The sequence below is a fragment of the Coffea eugenioides genome, chromosome 10, assembly GCF_003713205.1.
Source record: "Coffea eugenioides isolate CCC68of chromosome 10, Ceug_1.0, whole genome shotgun sequence".
Classification (NCBI taxonomy): Eukaryota; Viridiplantae; Streptophyta; class Magnoliopsida; order Gentianales; family Rubiaceae; genus Coffea; species Coffea eugenioides.
In genome coordinates, this window is record NC_040044.1 from 9,332,195 (window position 1) to 9,350,021 (window position 17,827).

A 17,827-nucleotide genomic window follows, 5' to 3' on the forward strand; every position below is an offset into this window, starting at 1 on the left:
GAAATACAAGCCGAAAAGAAGAAAAGCCTAAATCCATGGAAGCTTATAACAGTAATGAAGATTTCGCAGTAGGATGCATAATTTTCAAGCCACAGAAGATTCTGCTATCAGGTATTTCGAATTAATTTTTTTTAAAAATTTCTGACCAAGTTGTGGATTTGGACTATTTTGTGATTATTGCGGTTGATTTTATAAGTAGCATTTTTTAGGCAAGCTGAGTTGGAGGCTGAAGGATTTGGGATTAGTGTTACAGCTGAAGCTCGGAGCTCAGAGCATTTTTTATGCTCTGTTCAAAACGTAGGTTTTTATGTTTGTCATTTCTTTATTACTGTTTCTTGATCTTCTATTAGCGGTTTGGCTTTCTCAATATAATTTTTCGGTATATTTTATGTAGTTTTTTCTTTCCTCTTGTTCTAATTGAAAATATTGGTTCTTTGCAGTCTTGACTTGTTATTTCTATTTTGTGATAAATAAGTTCTGGTAATGCTAGTGTTGTTATGACATCCAATTGTTGACAAAGAGCAGATTTTTGCATGAACTAAATGGTATGTTATTTCAAAAATTAACTGTTGTTATACAACTCCAAGGGTTTATCGTAAAAAAGAAATCTTTACTAATCAAAATAATTGTTTCTAATGAAAGATTTTTGCGTTTGTTCTTTTATCCGCCAGATCCAGGTTCTTTATTCTTCGGATCCAGTCTAAGATGTGCAGCAGCACAGAAAATCACATCAATTGAAGGTTGGTTTGTGGCTCGAGGATTACAACCATCAAAGTCTTCATCTTTTTTTTTTCCTTCTCTGATTTCTGTTCCTCCTCTGATTTTTGCACCATTGAGGGTTGGGGCTTGGTAAACACTCCCCTTCCCCATCCCTCCATCTCTTCTCTCATCAAATTTGCCGGCCGGCCAATATTTCTTCCATACCTCTCCGATTTTCTACATAATTTTTTCTCAAAAAATTAATCTCAATAACAGCCACAGATGGCCTTCAATTTTCTGGCTTTTTTTTCGATTTTCTTGGGATGATATGAGCTACAAATTACTTGTAAATTTACCCAGCTTTTCTCTGTTCTTCCAATGGTCTCTATTTGCTTAATAATTAATAAAGCTTGGTTGGTAATTCTGTTTCAATGCTTTTTTTTTCTCGGACGATGAGTTCTGCTTGTTTTGTGTCAAACTTGAGATCTTTGATGTCTCTTTTTGTAATTTTATTATGGATCTTTGTCTGACAGGCTTTGGAAGAACTGGACGTTTGGTTGCTAGAGTTATCTTGCAGAGGGATGATGTAGAACTTGTTGCTATTAATGATCCATTTATCACCACTGATTACATGGTAAGTTCAACAACCACTTGTTATTGCAGTTAATTATGAGTCAAGATTGAATTTTTACGCGATTCTTCTTTAGGAATTAGGAGATCTGTAAAAGTTAGTCCCTTTGACAGTAAAAAAAGTGTAATTGTTGATCGAGTTATGGTCTAGATCTGTAGTTATGTGCTTTTCTGAACTGTGTGATCTTTTGCCATGCACAAATTGTAGACATATATGTTCAAGTATGATACTATCCATGGACAATGGAAACATCATGAAACACCAGTCAAAGTCTTTAGACTTGGGTACGGTGTTTCCTAAACTTAGTTTAGTCTGTGTAATTTGGTCAGAAGATTTGATTATTTTGGCCAAAAAAGTTATGCATTAAGTGGTTTTCTGGTGTATGTTTCAGGAACCCCGAAAAGATCCCTTGGGGTGTTCTTCTTTTTATATTTTAAAAACAGAATGTTTCTGACCTTGTTGCTTCGTTTCTCCAGTTGATTGCTTGTATGCAAGTTAAAAAGTTGACTGTTATCATTTTGTGCTGTGTATTGAGAAAACTTTTGTTTTACCATTTTACCTTTTGTGTAATTTTCTATAAGTTGTGCAATTGGTGTAATTGACGATGATGCTAAAATTTATTGAGCTTTTTTCATTGCTGAACACTTTTGCAAAATATCCTATCAGATATAGTTGTTTTGCATCAATTTTTTGCTGTTCTATTTTTGGTATTTGAAATATGAAAGGTGCAATTCCCTAAACAGTCTATCTGTTTGTTTAGTTTACGGATGAAAATGGACAGCGGCAACATGTGTGGCAGACATCATGGGCTATTAGTACGCGATTTGTTGGAGGTATTATCATGACTCATGGGGATGATACTGGCTTAATGCTTCCACCTAAGCTGGCACCTGTACAGGTATTCAAAAAGGTCTTCTACTGGTTGTTTGTTTTATTTCTCTGATACTAATGTTTGCCTGTGATCTGTTTTATGTTAGCCTTTGCTTGTTTTGCTTTTAGCGTTAGCAGTTTATGTGACTTTGTACTGGTCTTGAGTGCTAACTGTGATTTATCAAATGCCTGAGTTGGACTTTAACTTTTTCAAATCTTTGTTGCACAAGAGCTTCTCTATTTATTAATTTTTCATATTCATTACATACATGCAGAGAAGAATCTTCTTCTAACAGAGACTGATTAATTGTTTCTAAGCGTACTGCTTGTTTTTGGTTGTTTTACTGATTAATTGTTTCTACGCTCCTTGGTATGCCTGATTGGCTGATTCCTCGTGATTTCATTTATTTGTTATTTTTTGGGGGATTTTTTTGGTCATGGTGAATTGGATGTAAGTTTTTTTTATGGTTTTGATGAATTAGAGCCTGATGTGTTTAATTACTTTTAGATCCGTGTCTTTTCTTTTCTTTTGATTGTAATAGTCGAATTCGGATCTTTGCGAATAAGATTGCTGTGATTTTGCTCTGCTGTATATTTATGTGTGGATTCATATGCACTGCCAGTTTTTTGTCTGTTGCCGTGTATGATATTTAGGAGACAGATGGACTAGCATGGAAGACTACTGTGTTGGAATGCGAGATTGATTTTTGACATCATTATATTTGCTAATTTGAAGTGATTTTGAGCTGTTCTTGTTAGGGAAGATGTAAAGAAGTTTTTTTTTCTGTTTTCTTTTCCCCGTGATGAATTTGTAGGTGTGGGCACTGTAAGAAGCCTGCTCCAGAGTACGAGAAGCTAAGTGCGAATTTCAAGAAAGCTAAATCTATTTTGATTGGAAAGGTTAGCTCTTCTGCTCTTTTATGATCCATTGACCCTTTCAAATATGGTAGGAAAAGTCTCATTTTTACTCTAGGTTCATAGTGTTGCTATATCAATTAGAACATTTCCCATGGGTTATTAAGTAGTTTAGCTAAAGTCTCATTTTTACTCTAAAGCTTGTAACTTCTGGGAATGTTACTATTGCATTGCTGTAGAGAGCTCAGATATGATGCAATATTCATGGCTTTTGCCATGCTATTGTGGTGGGTTTGTTTTAATGAATTTTGTAGTTGTACATTATTAAGGGTTTTGCCATTTTATGAATCATCTATCTTTTTGTTTTTTTCTGATCACTTTAGGAGTTGTCATCCTTGGAAGTTTCATTAATATAGAGCAAGATGCTATGGCAAAACTCTCTCAGACAACCTATACAGTTATTTCATGTTAAAAAAGTGCTTACATTTTTCTTTTCATCCTTGCAAACTAGATATGCTCTATTTGATTTCCATCACTAAAATCTTGAGAAAATGGAACCTGAGGTCCATCGCTATCTGGTTGCTTGTTGGCATCAACATCAGTTTAACTTTCTTAACTGTTGTGAATCTTCTATTTTGCATCTGATTTAATTTCAATACTTAAAAGATTAATCAATGTTTTCGCTGTGAATTATAACAAAAATAAGTTTAGGTTTTGAACTTTTATCAAATTGTATCTGTTGTAGGTGGACTGCAATGAGCATAAGAGCCTTTGTAGCAAATATGGTGTTTCTGGTTGCCCGACCGTCCAATGGCTTCCAAAAGGTTCTTTGGAGCCCAAAAAGTGAGTATATGTGAAATATTGGAGTTTTCAAAGGGTCTTTGTTTTTTTTACTTGCAATGTTGAAATGATATCTGTCTTGATGTTGACTCTATGTAAATATAACTTCCATGCCTTGAGTTCATACAATTGTATTCCTCATGAATTTATTTTTATTCTCAGATATGAAGGTGCACGATCTGCAGAAGCCTTGCTAAGTTTGTGAACAGTGGAGAAGGTAATGTTATTGGCTAGCTGGCTTGTATTTTGTGGTCCATAAGTGTAATCCATGTTAACAAGTTTGGTAGATTTACATTAAACCATATTTGGGTAAAAGTGTTGAATAATCCACGAGGTTGTTAAAATCCAATCCATACCACTATTTCTTTAATTCTTTCTTCTATTTCGATTTTTCCCTTACCAAAAGGTCTATCTACAATGGATTATTTCCGGTTATGATAGCACTGAAGGCTACGATTAAGAGACAGGTTAGTTTTTGATTTGCTTCTTATGTGGTTTTAATTCTTTTTTCTGTTACTAACCCTGAATTGCTACCAGTGATGACAAAGAAACTGTTCAGCGTAATTTTAACGGTGGCCAAAGTAGCCAGCTTAAGAAGTTGTATGAATTCAGCCTTATTCTTTTAACTCCGATTAAATATCAGCACCTTGGCCATGTGATTTTCTTGTTTTATTCTTTATTGTTTGTTTCACGGGATAGGTACCCCTCGATTACCTTGAAGCTGGTGCTAATATCGTAATATCTGCATCATATCAGGTTATATGGCTGTCTTTTTAAATTTTTCCATTTTTTGGGCCTTCCTAAAGATATCGTTTAATTATTATTGAAAGAATTTATCATGAAGTTGAAGCTTTTGATTTGTCTTGTTTGTCATTGCTATAAAATGATGGAAACCAAATTTGTCTTGAAATATTTCAATCTTTGAAAATTTAATGTAATTTTCTTCTTCTTAAATTTAGTTATGCGGATGATGTATTTCAAACACTTCCAAATTTAGTTATGTGCATTAAGTAGATCTTAATATCCTTTATTCTGATGTCTCTCTGTAGCTTGGGATTGCTATGGTTGAACGGGCACTTAGGCACTCTTTTTGCAATACCGACTAGAATGCTTTAAGATTGTAAGGTACGTAAGCTCGGTGTCTTGCTTGCCTAAGGACAAGAAGAGACGTGTAGCTTGCATATCTTTGCTTTTTGTCTTCCTTTTATCTTTTGATTTCCTTCTCTTACTCTGCATGAGTTTTTATTAGTTAAAGGTAAAAAGTAAAAACCATGGCGGGTTCATTGTAATGTTATTTTTTTCTTTCTTTGTATAAAGTTATTGATTACTCTTATTTGGAAAATGGATTTCCTTGTTCAGAAAAGAGAATTGCTTTTATATTGCTTTGATATTGATGATTCATTTGGAAGCTAAATAACTCAATTTTTTTTGTAAACTATTGGTTGCATTTTCTGGAACCTATTGGAACCTTTGATATTGAAGATTCCTTTGAAAGCTAAGTAACTCAATTTATTTGGAACCTTTTGGTTGTGGTTTTTGAGCTTCAATCAACTCAAAGCAAGGACTGTTCTTTTCTCTTTTTTTTTTTTGGCTCTTTTATTTTTCTACAAAAGTGATTTAAATGCCTACTTTTTTGCTCTTTTTTTTCATCGGCTATTCTGTTTTTCTGCAAAAGATGTTCTTATCCTCCTGAACTTCTTGAATTTATTGCATGAGAAAATAATTCAAACTTCTTAGCTCGATCAAGCATTGATCTATAGGTCGACACAAGTAATGTTTAGTAAATTGAAATTGTCTTTATTCTATTTAGGTTGTGGTCTTCAGCTCATTTTCTTTCTCTATGCCTGAAGTTACAGCAAAAGTAGAGAGTTGAACAGTGTGAAAATTCTACAGAACCTGCCTACTTTGCAACGGTTGCTATATGGTCTTATTGGATGTTGGGAAATTTTCCTGCTAATAATTAGTCTACTTTTGATCTTATTAGTCAGTTATTCTCTGTCCGTTTTCATAGCTGCTCTTTTAAAGACTTCGGAATGTCTAAGAGCCATAGGCAATTAACACTAAGAAACTTGTTAGAATTCTTAGTTTTATGGGGCAGCTATTCACAATTATGTAATTCAATTTTTGGTACATTTTGTCTTGGCACTTTTGCTTCTGTTTACGAGTTCATAATATTTTTTTATTTATTTAGTCAAGTAGGATTTTGTGAAGGTTAAATTTAGAACATGACTCCAGAACCTGTCACCAATAAATACAAGAAATTGAATTTTTTCAGGATAGTGTGGATAAAGGTACAATTAAAGGAAAAGTAATTTTACTATAAGTAAGAGTAGTAGCAATGGTCTAACAATTGATTGGCCTATTTACTTATTTGATAATTCCTTTGTAATATTTGTTTTTTATTGGAGTTCTGTCATTTTAATCTGAATCATGTGTTTCTCGAATTATCAAGTGTTTGGTTTCAAAAATTTATCAACTATTAGATAGCATCATCCTTAATTTTCATAATAAAATGTGAAGCTTTGATTGTAACATACGAAAGTTAAATTCATAGTTGATTTTGGCACATACAAAGTCCATGGTGACAAAGTACATTATCACACTCGTATAAATGCAAGTCGCATACCAATTGAGGATTGATATTGCTTGTATATATGCATCATAGCTATCAACTCCCTAAATAATTAATGCAAAACTAATTTTTAATTTAATATCATTACGCAAAATTGCATTTATACATTGACACCCTTTTAACTCATATGATTCCCATAATAATATCTTTTTCTTTTTTTTATAGAAATAATGCAAACTTAGTAGACATAATTGGACAAATAACTTATATAATCTCACACCGCGCAAATGCGCGGTGTCATCCTCCTAGTTTGTTACTACATTTCTAGTGAACCTAAGCAACCCAAGGAAGGTTAAGGGTGAGCTGGCCAAAACAATATATGGTGCTGGTGCACATTTAAATATGCATAGATTCTTGGCTTCTTTGTTTTTTTTCTTCTTGGCGGATCTTGGAACTGCCGTTGCCCCTACTTATTGGTTCTTACCTTGCTGTTGCTCTCGATGTTTGGGCAAGGGTCGCAGACTCGCATGTGGTGGTCTGCCCGGTCATTCATGTACAGTGAAACTGACATTGACATTGACAGTCACGTGAATCACGTAAATGCTTGAATGTGATGTACCACCTCCCCAAGTTCACGAGAATGCAACAAGGCCACTTGCTATAAAATAAAGCCTTGAAATTGGCACTTGTTCAAGGGTAATTTGAAAACTTAGGCCATGTTTTACAGCAATTTTCTAAAAAAAATTACTATATTTTACGTAAACACATTTTTCAATCATTTTTTAAAATCATATATATCAAATCATTATAATAATTTTTCTACAAAAAATCTATAAAAATGCAATCCAAACAAAGCCTTATTTGTCCACTATTAAACAGTTAATTATCATGATTGCGAAAAGATAATGCATTGACAAAGTTAAAATAAAATACCCTTCAAAATAAATTAGTTGATGATTAGCCCAGCTAGGTAGGGATTATTAGTTAATTAAGGTATTCTGTTTAAGTCAGAAATTTAAATTTCATCTTTTTTTAAGATAATCGATAGCGATTTTTCATTTATTCTTTAATTATTCGAATCCGTGACTCATCGATTACAGATAAAAAAGATTTGAATCTCATCATTAAATACGTGGGGACATGATCCTTCTCGCTTTATATTAGTACTAGATTTTTAGCCCTGATGCCATGCATCAGGTAGCTAAGACTCGTTATTTTTCTATTATGTTTGTGTGTTTTTTTTTCTTTGTTAGATATAGTAGTCATGTAGTTGAGTGTGTGTTGTTTTTCTAATTACACAGATAAACATGACAGTGGCAATGACAATGGCAACCAATTCTATCATCTACCAGTGGCAATGACAGACCGTATGCATGTGTAAATTTAAAAGGAAAAATTATTAAATTTTTTTAGTAATTGTTGGAGATTTTTTTCTTTTTTAAAAATATGAATAAAAAATTGTGTTTTTCTTCTTTTTTCTTTTATAGGATGTTGTTGAATTTTTTTTTTTGTGTCAAATATCAACTTCAATATATAGATATAGGAAGTTGTTGATGGTTGTTGCTTTATTGGAAGTTTTGTTAGGTCGAAAAATGGGTGTGCATTTGTGTGTGTTTATTTTAGGGAGATGCCGGTACCATTTCGCACTTTATTTAGAGGGTAAAATAAGAATTATTAAAAGTTATACAAAAAGTTTACACCAACCCCTCCTCTCTCTCCCTTTATATATAGTACATAGATATGGTATATATGCTATACATAAAAGAAGAGGAGGGAGTGGGTGTTAACTATTTAAGTCATTTTTTATGGTTCCTAATTTGCCCTTCAAATAAAATGACAAAACGGCATTACTTTCTTTCTAAAATAAACACACACAAAAACAAACACACACCTCTATTTTTCAATCCTAATAAAATTTGACTTAAGGCAATAACAGCCAACAACTTCCTATTTTGAAAAAAAAAAATACTTTCATTCATATGTCTAAAGAAAGCCTCCACCAACTACCACAAATTTAATAACTTTTAAAATGGACTGTCTGTGCAGTGCTTTCCGGCTAAATTAATAATGAAATCCATTAAATTGACCACTAACACAGCACTTTCATTGCTTGAGTGACACCATTTCAGTAGTTCATTGGTATGGAATATTTTTGCCCAAAAGAATATATAAATTGTTAGCATATTACAGGATAGTTTTGTCCCTCAGGGGTTTGAGTGACACCAAAAAAAAAAATAAAATAAAATAAATTGTTTGTGTGTGTATTGTTCTCCCACATAGGCCAACCTAATGGGAAATAGATTGATATGGGAAATGATAGTTAATAGAAACAAACTGTAAACAAAATGCAGTAAAATTAAAAAGAAGATTTATAGTGGTTCAGCACTAAAATCGACGTCCACTATCCAAAGTCTTTCTTCCTAACTGGAATCTAAGAAGCTAAATTCCTTTGACAATTGTAATGCAAACTGATTGATATAAACCTGCTTAGAGATAACAAAGTGAGTCCCTTCCTTCCATTTGCCTTTCTTCAACAAGTTTCAACTTTTCGAGAATATACTGTTTACAAAAAAAAAATGGTACAAATTGATTAACGGGAAACCAACTGAAATAAATTCCACAAAAAAAAAACATAAACAATTTGATTGTAAAAGGGCAAACAAAGACACAATTTTATGTAAGCAAAGCAGAGGAAGAGGAATGGGAGGGGATTAAGCTCCAAAAACCAAGTCCAACCCATCGCACGAAACAAAAGCTGGTAATACACATAGTTGGTGCTACTGCGCCCGCAGCCGAGTTTGAAGAGGGGGAAGGTTTGAACGACAACCTGCGGTGGGTTTACTAAATTCCCCTTCTTTGAAAACAAGATTGACAGCGGACTCCTAAATCGACAGTTCGCTCACGCTTTTCGTGTTCATGCAGCTATGCAGTGGAAGGGAAGAAGAATGAAAGCTAAGAAGACGCGGACTTCTAGATCGATAGTTCACTCATGCTTTTCGTGTTCACGCAGCTATGCAGTAGAAGGGAAGAAGAATGAAAGCTAAGAAAAAATTGCTAAGAAGAATGAAAGCTGAGAATGAAAGCTAAGAATAATGACCGCGCACCGCCCACTGACCGCTAAGAATCGGTGAGTGCCAATATTGTGAGCAGAAATTTCTGGCTAGCAAAATCGTCCCCCACCGCCCACTGACCGCTAGGAATCGGTGACTGCCAAAATTGTGAGCAGAAAGTTGCTGACCGAGAATGAGAGAAATTGCTGACCGCCACTGGCCAGAGAAAGCTAAGAAGAAGAATGAGGAATTGAAGCGGTGCTCCCAAGACCAAGAACAGGCCAAGAATGAGAAGAAAAGCATGAGAGCCACGTGGATGAGAAGAAAGGAATGAGAGCCACGCAGACAAAGGAAATTCCAGCGCAGCCACTACCACCGAATGACAAAGGACCAAAACGCTCCTAAAGCCACAAAAATAGGATCAAAACGCCCCTCAAAGCCACAAGAATCACGCGATAACCGGCTCATCCTTCACTGTTCACAAAGGCTATCGACGCTTTATATATGTAAGATATTGTTTATAACAATGTGGGTTAAGTTGATTGTAATCTTGAAATATCTTTCAAGATAAGGAAAAATAATTGGCCACTTGTTGGCTAATAGTCAAGAACCTCTCTATAATTTAATGTTTCCATGCGGTAGGTGTAAATTAGGCCGAACAGCAAACAGCAAACTAGAATGCTTATATAAATAACTGCTAAATTCCCATCTAGCTCATACTTTCTTCCTCTAGCAACTTCATTCACAAATCTAACTATGGATCTGATCCAATATTTGGTGGCAATTCCAGTGGTTTTGGCTTTATTCCTGTCCTACATACAATGGAAACCAAGGTCACAAATTTCCGATGAAAAGAGAAAATCACCCCCGGAACCAGAAGGTGCCTGGCCAGTCATAGGCCACCCCCTTCAAATGAATCCCAAAATTCATGCATCATAAGAGAAATATGGAGCTTAAAAGGTACATCTCTCATGTTGTAATAATAGCCAAGTTATGGTTTTTTTGTTTGACAAAATCATGCCCCTAGATATACAAAAAGTTGAAAAACGAAGTTATTGTAGGAGAATAATTAGTTGGAATCGAGAAAAGGAGCCAAGGTCTTGTTTGAATTGCAATTTTCTGGAGTTTTTATAGAAAATATATTGTAGCGATTGATATATGTGAGGAAAAAAGATAATTGGGATATGTGTACACGAAAAATATAGAAATATTTTGGTGAAAACTAACTTTCCAAACAAGGCCTAAGTTTTTAATATCATCTCCCTAGATATACATCTCTCACTTGAAATATTGTTCTATCAAATTTTGAATTACTTTAGTTTTGCACCCTATATTTTTGCATATTTCCATTATCCCAAGAGACAATTAAGTGATTTTGGATTTGATTTTAGGTTGATCATGACATGTGTGGTTATTCTTTTATTACTACATTTCTAGTGAACCTAAGCAACCCAAGGAAGGATAAGGGTGAGCGGGCCAAAACAATATATGGTGCACATTTAAATATGTATAGATTCTTGGGTTCTTTGTTTTTTCCTTCTTGGCGAATCTTGGTACTGCCATTGCCCCTAATTATTAGTTCTTTCCTGTCTGTTGCTCCCGATGCTTGGGCAAGGGTCGCAGACTCGCATGTGGTGGTCTGCCCAGTGACATTGACATGACAGTCACGTGAATCACTTAAAAATGCATGAATGTGACGTAACACCTCCCCAAGTTCCCGGAAATGCAACAAGATCACTTGCTATAAAATAAAGCCTTGAAATTAGTACTTGTTAAGGGTAATTCGAAAACGGCCTTGTTTGGATTGCTTGTTTTCGTCGGAAAATATTATCGTTTTCCATGATCACATTTCCCTATCACCTTTTTCCCTCACATATATCAAATCGCTACAGTAATTTTTCCATAAAAAATGACAAAAAATGCAATCCAAACACAACCTGTCCACTATTAAACAGTTAACGATCATGATTGCGAAAAGATAATGCATTGACAAATTTAAAATAAAATACCCTTCAAAATAAATCAGTTGATGATTAGCCCAGTTAGGCAGGGACTATCAGTTAATTAAGATATTCTGTTTAAGTCAGAAATTTAAATTTCATCTTTTTTAAGATAATCTATAGTGATTTTTCACTTATTCTTTAATTATTCGAATTCATGACTCATCAATTACAGATAAAAAAGGTTTAAATCTCATCATTAAATAAGTAGGGACATGATCCTTCTCGCCTTATATTAGTATGTTGTTTATAACAATGTGGGTTAAGTTGATTGTAATCTTGAAATTTCTTTCAAGATAAGGAAAAGTAATTGGCCACTTGTCGGCTAATGGTCAAGAACCTCTCTATAATAGAATGTTTCCATGGGGTAGGTGTAAATTAGGCCGAACAGCAAACAGCAAACTAGAATGCTTATATAAATAACTGCTAATTAAATTCCCATCTAGCTCATACTTTCTTCCTCTAGCAACTTCATTCACAAATCTAACTATGGATCTGATCCAATATTTGGTGGCAATTCCAGTGGTTTTGGCTTTATTCCTGTCCTACATACAATGGAAACCAAGGTCACAAATTTCCGATGAAAAGAGAAAATCACCCCCGGAACCAGAAGGTGCCTGGCCAGTCATAGGCCACCTCCTTCAAATGAATCCCAAAATTCATGTAGCAGAGACCTTAGCAGCCATGGCTGATAAGAATGGCCCTGTCTTCACCATTCGGCTTGGAATGTTGCCAGTTCTGGTGGTGAACAACTGGGAATCAGTCAAAGAATGCTTCACTACAAATGATAAGGCCTTTGCCTCGCGGCCACCTTCAAGTTTCGCCAAATATCTTTGCTACGACTATGCAGCATTTGGTATTGCACCTTATGGTCGATACTGGCGCGACGTGCGGAAGATGGCTTTGCGGGAACTGCTTTCGGCTCAAAGGCTTGAGAAGCTGAATCAGGTCCGAATATCTGAGGTGAAAACTAGCATCAAAGAAATATTCTTGAATATTAGTGAGGTCAACAACCACAGTAATGAAATAAAAGCTCCAGCTAGAGTGGATCTTCGTGATGTGTTTGAGAAATTAACTTTGAATATTGTCCTGCGGAAAATTGCTGGGGGCAGACACACTGACAGCGACGTTGGCATAAAAAGAGATGCTGAATTCAGAAGAGTTCTTATGGAATTTGAAGCTTTTGCAAGGGTACTTGTTGCCTCGGACATTATTCCCTTCCGATTCTTGAAGTGGCTCGATCCTCAAGGGAATATCAAGTCGATGAAGCGTTTGGCTAAAGAGCTTGACAAGTATATGCAGACTTGGGTGGATGAACATAAGGAGGGAAGGATGAAAAATAGTGACGATGGTGATGATGAGCTAGACTTCATAGATGTGTTGCTTTCAACGATTAAAGACGAGTCCATCTGCGGGTTCTCCAAGGAGGTTGTGATAAAGTCCACAATATTGGTAAGCCACTCTTGTACATGCATCTTTGGACCGTAAACAATACCTATTTAGGATTTACAATGATCTTTCAATTTAAATTGAAATATTCTTTTTCATGTTTATCCCAATATTTATGGAAATTATTTTGCAAAATCATATGCTTGTATCTTATACCATATTAAAATCTGGAACATAATTCAGTGTTTGACAATTAAAATTGAACTGGCTCCCTCCCTAAAAGTTACTATTCCCTTTTATTGATGTTGGTTTATAATCTTTTTAGAGAAAATTCTAAAACTATTATGGAAAAAAAAAAGTTTTCTAATTGAGGGGTTGTTTGTGTTTGGGATTTTAAGCATAGTTATTAAACTCGGCTCGGAGAGGAGACCGGCGAAGGAGGTGGGTCAACGGGTCACTGGTTCAACCGGTGGGTGAGTGGTTGAACCAGTGGGTCACTAAATATATTTAAATATTATATCTTATAAATTTTGATATATGATATATGATATAAATTGTAATAAATAATGTCATAAAAAATATTCATTTAATTTAATTTGCTATAGAATATTTAATTCATATAAGAATCAGCAAAACATAAATTTAATTAGTAATCTACCAAACTTCAAGTGTATATGTTTACTGTAATTATCTAGGTTATTTACAAATTTAAGTGCAAAAAAATATTAAAAACAATATTTATCTTTAAAATAAATTATGTAATATGTTATTTTTGAAATCTATTTTATAATTTATAGAATATAGGGGTCATAAGTTTTATTAAAAGATTCCAAATAAATTTGTTTTGGAGAATTACACAAAAATAAAGATAAGATTAACAAAACATTCATATAGCATAAGAATGGCCATTACTTAACAAGTGACAAAGTGGCCTGGTGGTGAGCGACGCACGAACAAGACCTTTAGTCTTGGGTTCGACTCCAAGTGGAGGCTTGGAAAAGCATTTTTTCCTTAAAACCGGTTTGCCCACAAAACTGGCCGGGTTTCCGGTTTAATCCGGTTGAACCGCCGGTCCGTTGAAAAGTCAACGGTTCACTTGCAGAAACGATCTAATTAGAGAACTGGTCTGGTTTAATGGCCGGTTCATCGGGTTGACCGGTCGAATCGCTGGACCGGGCCAGGTTTAATAACTATGATTCTAAGAATAGGTAGCTTGCATTCAGCAAATGCGATTTATTATTGAATTTCTAATTTTGCAAAAATCTAAAAAAAAAAATTTGCTTCAGACTTTGCATTGGACAGATGCGAGGTCAGGCAAACATATGCGAGAATGAATTTTGCTTCAGACCTTTTTGTTTTTTAATATTAATAAATTCAAGTCATCATTTTTGTTTTTTTGTTTTTTTATAAATTCAAGCAAATTGTTTTTGTTTTTATTTTGAGTGTGGGTTTTGCTTTTTATTTTATAAAATTACGGAGAATGAATTTTTAGGTCATTATCCATTGATCTTGAATTTCACATACAACCCCTTAATATGATCTAATATCATAATCGGATAAGTCGTGTTTTCTTCAGGTTCCTTGCAGAAATGAAAATGCGACTTCACAAAACGCGACTTGAAGTCGCGTTTTGCTAAGTCGCGATTAGCACTCCAATCGAGGCTAATTTGGTTTTGGGTTTAGTCTTGATTGATTATTTTATCTGCAAGGACTATATTCTGATTTTGGATAATTAAATTTTGTAGTGTTGTTATACAACTTTTTATGTTCAAATTATAGATTTTTTTCACAAATCTATAATTAAAAAGAAAAAGGATTTGTTCCTCTATGATAAATGTGAATTCGAAAACAAAAATGATTGTGAGCTCCTAAATAAAAAAGTTAGCAATTTTTTAATGTAGTTTTCTATGAATTCGCATTTATCGAATGCGAGATCCAAAATATTTACTCCTCGCACTTAATGAATGCCTAAACAATTATTCTTTAAAAAATAAGATTTTACTAAAGATTGCTTTTAGTAAATGAGAGATTTGAAAACAAATATTGTGCGAAATTTAATTCTCTAGGAGCTCGTGTTTAGTACTCTAAGAAAACAAATCTTTTTTAAATTTAATTTTGTAGAAGCTCACTCGAAGCAAACAAATATGATTTAATTTTAACTTTTTTAGGAGCTCGCATTTAGTAAATGACAATATACGAAGTGGTCAAAAAAAGCAAAATGATCGCAGTTACAATAAATATTTTAAAAATAATTATTTTCTCAGACGGAACAAATATTTTGCATATCATGATAGGTCTAACATAAAAAAAAAAAAAAATTTTTTTTACATCTCATGTTTAGCAAAATGACTTCCACAAAAGTTCCTTTCAAAGTTCCACTCTTTTGAGCAAATACCAAATTTGCTAGGTCATGGTGTTTGCGAGGTCTAGTTTTCTTTTTCTTTTTTTTTTGGACTTTGTGGGTCTAAATATTCAGAGTGACTTCGCATTCAGCAAATGCGAGCTAAAAATGCCCTCTTTGTAGAAATTTTTTGAAATTCATCATAAATTTGGAATTTTCTCATCTTTTTATGATCATAGTTGTTTGGATGAGTACTGACTCCTATGGAAATTATTGCAAGTTTTTACGTCGCTTGTGCTTTTAGAATTTAAAACTACTGTGTTGGACTTTGGTGAGAGAAATTCTGACTGCTGCCCAGAGGTTAAGAGTTTAATTTAGTCTCCTTTTTATCATGTTGGCTAGCTAGTGTCACATCTAATTGCTTGCGAATGACAGTAACTACATCCCAAGAAATCATAACCTTTAATTGACATCAATATAGATGCAAATTGTATGGAAGGTCATTTCAAATAAGAGTGGTTTGAAATAAACGCAATATTGATTTCCAGAAACCATAATTCTTTTTCTTTTCTAGAAGGTGTACATCCAATAGTAGTAGGAGTTGGGTTTCATGGAGCAAAACCTTGTATTACGAAAATCTTATATTGCCATAAATTGTCCACCCTAGTTTCTTTCTTGTAGAACTTCTCCCGTTTCTGATATTCTAAGCTCCACAACTAATTAGGACAAGTTAAAAAAAATCAAAACTCAAAACTCTTCAGCTAATCTATTCTTAGTGTAGAACTAATCTTAGCCAGAATTTTCTATTTGTTACTTTTCATTATTATTATTATTATTATTTTTGCTTGCAGATTCTTTTTGTAGCAGGAACTAGTACCACATCAAGGTCTTTGACCTGGGTTATCTCCCTACTACTGAACCATAGGCACGTTTTGCAAAAAGCCCAGGAAGAGATTGACTCTTTTGTTGGCAAAGAGAGATGGGTAGAAGAATCTGATATCAAGAATTTAGTCTACCTACAGGCCATTGTCAAAGAGACAATGCGACTACATCCACCAGCACCTGTGCCAGTGCCACGCCAAGCCGACGAAGACTGTAACGTAGGTGGCTACTTCATTCCTAAAGGCACCCAATTATATGTCAACGTATGGAAAATTCAGCGCGACCCGAGAATATGGCCGGAGCCTGAAAATTTTTTTCCAGAGAGATTCTTGAGTGGTGACCATGCTGGCGCGCAGCTTGATTTCTCCAGTCAAAACTTTCAGTTGAACCCTTTTGGTAATGGCCGACGAATTTGTCCAGGAATGTCATTTGCATTGCAGGTGATGCACTTGACGCTGGCTCGGCTACTCCAGGCTTTCGACATCTCCAGGGTTTCAGATTTGCCAGTAGATACGGCCGGATATGAAGGTAAAGCCCCTCCATTGGAGGCACTGATGATGCCCCGCCTGCCAAATCTTGATCTTTATGGATAGTGGACAATAGATTCCTTGGATGGTGGAATTTGAGTCTACACCTGTGACATCAGGGCAAAGTTGCTGCATTGTGTAATTTTTAGTACGCTCATTGACTGAGAATAATTATGATGTTTAAATTTGATAAAAGAATGGGGACTCAGTACTGTTGTATTACCATTATAATATTTTTAGCTGCTCTTTTATTTCGCATACATTCTTTCCAATAAAGTTGTCACGCTAGCTTTTAATATGTATATACACACACTCCGAAAATGATCATTCAGACTAAGTCATCATGTAATGATCGAATTAACATTTGATATGAAAACTATTACTCCCTGATGAATGTAACAAGCTATTTTCGGTGTATCCCACACACAAAACCAATTTGCTTTGTTCAATTCCAGCTAATTTAAATTCTAATACCCTTCTCACTAATGTTTTTTAGAGGACAAATTACATCAGGATGTTGGCTTTTTTTCTTTTCTTTTTTAAACTAGTAAATATGAGTAGTTGGTTTAACCTTTTTTCTTTTCGTTCGTAACTAATACAAATCTTTCTAGCGCTAGCACTTAAAATTTTGTTATCATATTACACCAGTGGACAATAAAACCTAAACCCAACTCTTGTATAACTTTTCTTAGGAAAAACACTCTCTCACATCATGTATACGTCTACAAGGTCACTAACGGATGTAAACGGGGTAGGGAGGGTAGTCACTCGTCCAAGATTTTACAAATCTTTTTGTGTAACTTAAATATGTTATTTTTTTTTTAAACAACCAATTTTTTTATTTTATTAATGGAAGAGATATACACAATATTTTCTTACAAACGTCTTAATTTCCGAACTGAGGGCAAACCCAACTTGTCTAGAAAAATTGCCCCACGAGCTTCCCTTGGGAACATACTGAAGCTGTCATAAATCTTGACTTGTTGGTATGGGTGAGATGTTCCGACATTGGATAAAACATCAGCAACTGTGTTAGCCTCTCGATAACAGTGTGATAAATGAGCAGGATCTTCCAAGAACTTCCAAATCTGTCTGACTTCCCTTCGAATCTCCCATGGACATTGAATACGCTGCTGAATGATCTCAACTAAAAGCAATGAATCTGATTGAA

At 34.5% G+C, this 17,827-nt stretch overlaps 2 protein-coding genes and 2 long non-coding RNA genes across 7 annotated transcripts; 3 read left to right on the top strand and 1 right to left on the bottom strand.

Annotated features, from left to right (window-relative positions):
* The first annotated feature begins 264 nt into the window (after positions 1–264).
* Positions 265–1,630, top strand: LOC113750368 (glyceraldehyde-3-phosphate dehydrogenase GAPC2, cytosolic-like). Its single transcript, XM_027294355.1, has 4 exons — positions 265–297; positions 672–740; positions 1,233–1,333; positions 1,538–1,630. Exons 1-4 carry the CDS (start codon positions 282–284, stop codon positions 1,628–1,630), a joined length of 279 nt encoding a protein of 92 aa, XP_027150156.1. The 5' UTR covers positions 265–281.
* Positions 1,631–3,067: 1,437 nt separating this feature from the next.
* Positions 3,068–6,077, top strand: LOC113749879. Of its 3 annotated transcripts, none has more exons than XR_003464596.1 (6): positions 3,068–3,100; positions 3,801–3,898; positions 4,058–4,495; positions 4,595–4,651; positions 4,945–5,020; positions 5,706–6,077. It is a non-coding gene; the product is annotated as an uncharacterized LOC113749879 (long non-coding RNA). The 3 variants fall into 3 exon arrangements; XR_003464597.1 differs by having other exon boundaries at positions 4,058–4,112; positions 4,302–4,651; XR_003464595.1 differs by having other exon boundaries at positions 4,058–4,651.
* Positions 6,078–8,804: 2,727 nt separating this feature from the next.
* On the bottom strand, positions 8,805–9,927 carry LOC113749662. The gene is made up of 2 exons (XR_003464562.1): positions 9,583–9,927; positions 8,805–9,026 (listed from the first exon to the last, which is right to left on the bottom strand). It is a non-coding gene; the product is annotated as an uncharacterized LOC113749662 (long non-coding RNA).
* Positions 9,928–10,162: 235 nt separating this feature from the next.
* Positions 10,163–16,916, top strand: LOC113749244 (cytochrome P450 CYP82D47-like). Of its 2 annotated transcripts, XM_027292933.1 has the most exons (3): positions 10,163–10,415; positions 12,149–12,969; positions 16,099–16,916. In XM_027292933.1, the coding sequence occupies exons 1-3, from the start codon at positions 10,274–10,276 to the stop codon at positions 16,720–16,722; spliced, it is 1,587 nt and encodes a 528-aa protein (XP_027148734.1). In that variant the 5' UTR covers positions 10,163–10,273; the 3' UTR covers positions 16,723–16,916. The 2 variants fall into 2 exon arrangements, with proteins under 2 accessions (XP_027148734.1, XP_027148733.1); XM_027292932.1 differs by lacking the exon at positions 10,163–10,415 and having other exon boundaries at positions 11,957–12,969.
* Positions 16,917–17,827: the final 911 nt, after the last annotated feature.

Excerpts from the sequence above, each read along its gene's own strand:
- LOC113750368 (XM_027294355.1), top strand. Across the intron at positions 741-1,232 it reads GAAAATCACATCAATTGAAG|GCTTTGGAAGAACTGGACGT; the intron begins GTTGGTTTGTGG and ends TTTGTCTGACAG. Across the intron at positions 1,334-1,537 it reads TTATCACCACTGATTACATG|ACATATATGTTCAAGTATGA; the intron begins GTAAGTTCAACA and ends CACAAATTGTAG.
- LOC113749244 (XM_027292933.1), top strand. The coding sequence starts at position 10,274 with ATGGATCTGATCCAATATTTGGTGGCAATTCCAGTGGTTTTGGCTTTA. Across the intron at positions 10,416-12,148 it reads AGGTGCCTGGCCAGTCATAG|GCCACCTCCTTCAAATGAAT; the intron begins GCCACCCCCTTC and ends GGCCAGTCATAG. Across the intron at positions 12,970-16,098 it reads TGATAAAGTCCACAATATTG|ATTCTTTTTGTAGCAGGAAC; the intron begins GTAAGCCACTCT and ends TTTTGCTTGCAG.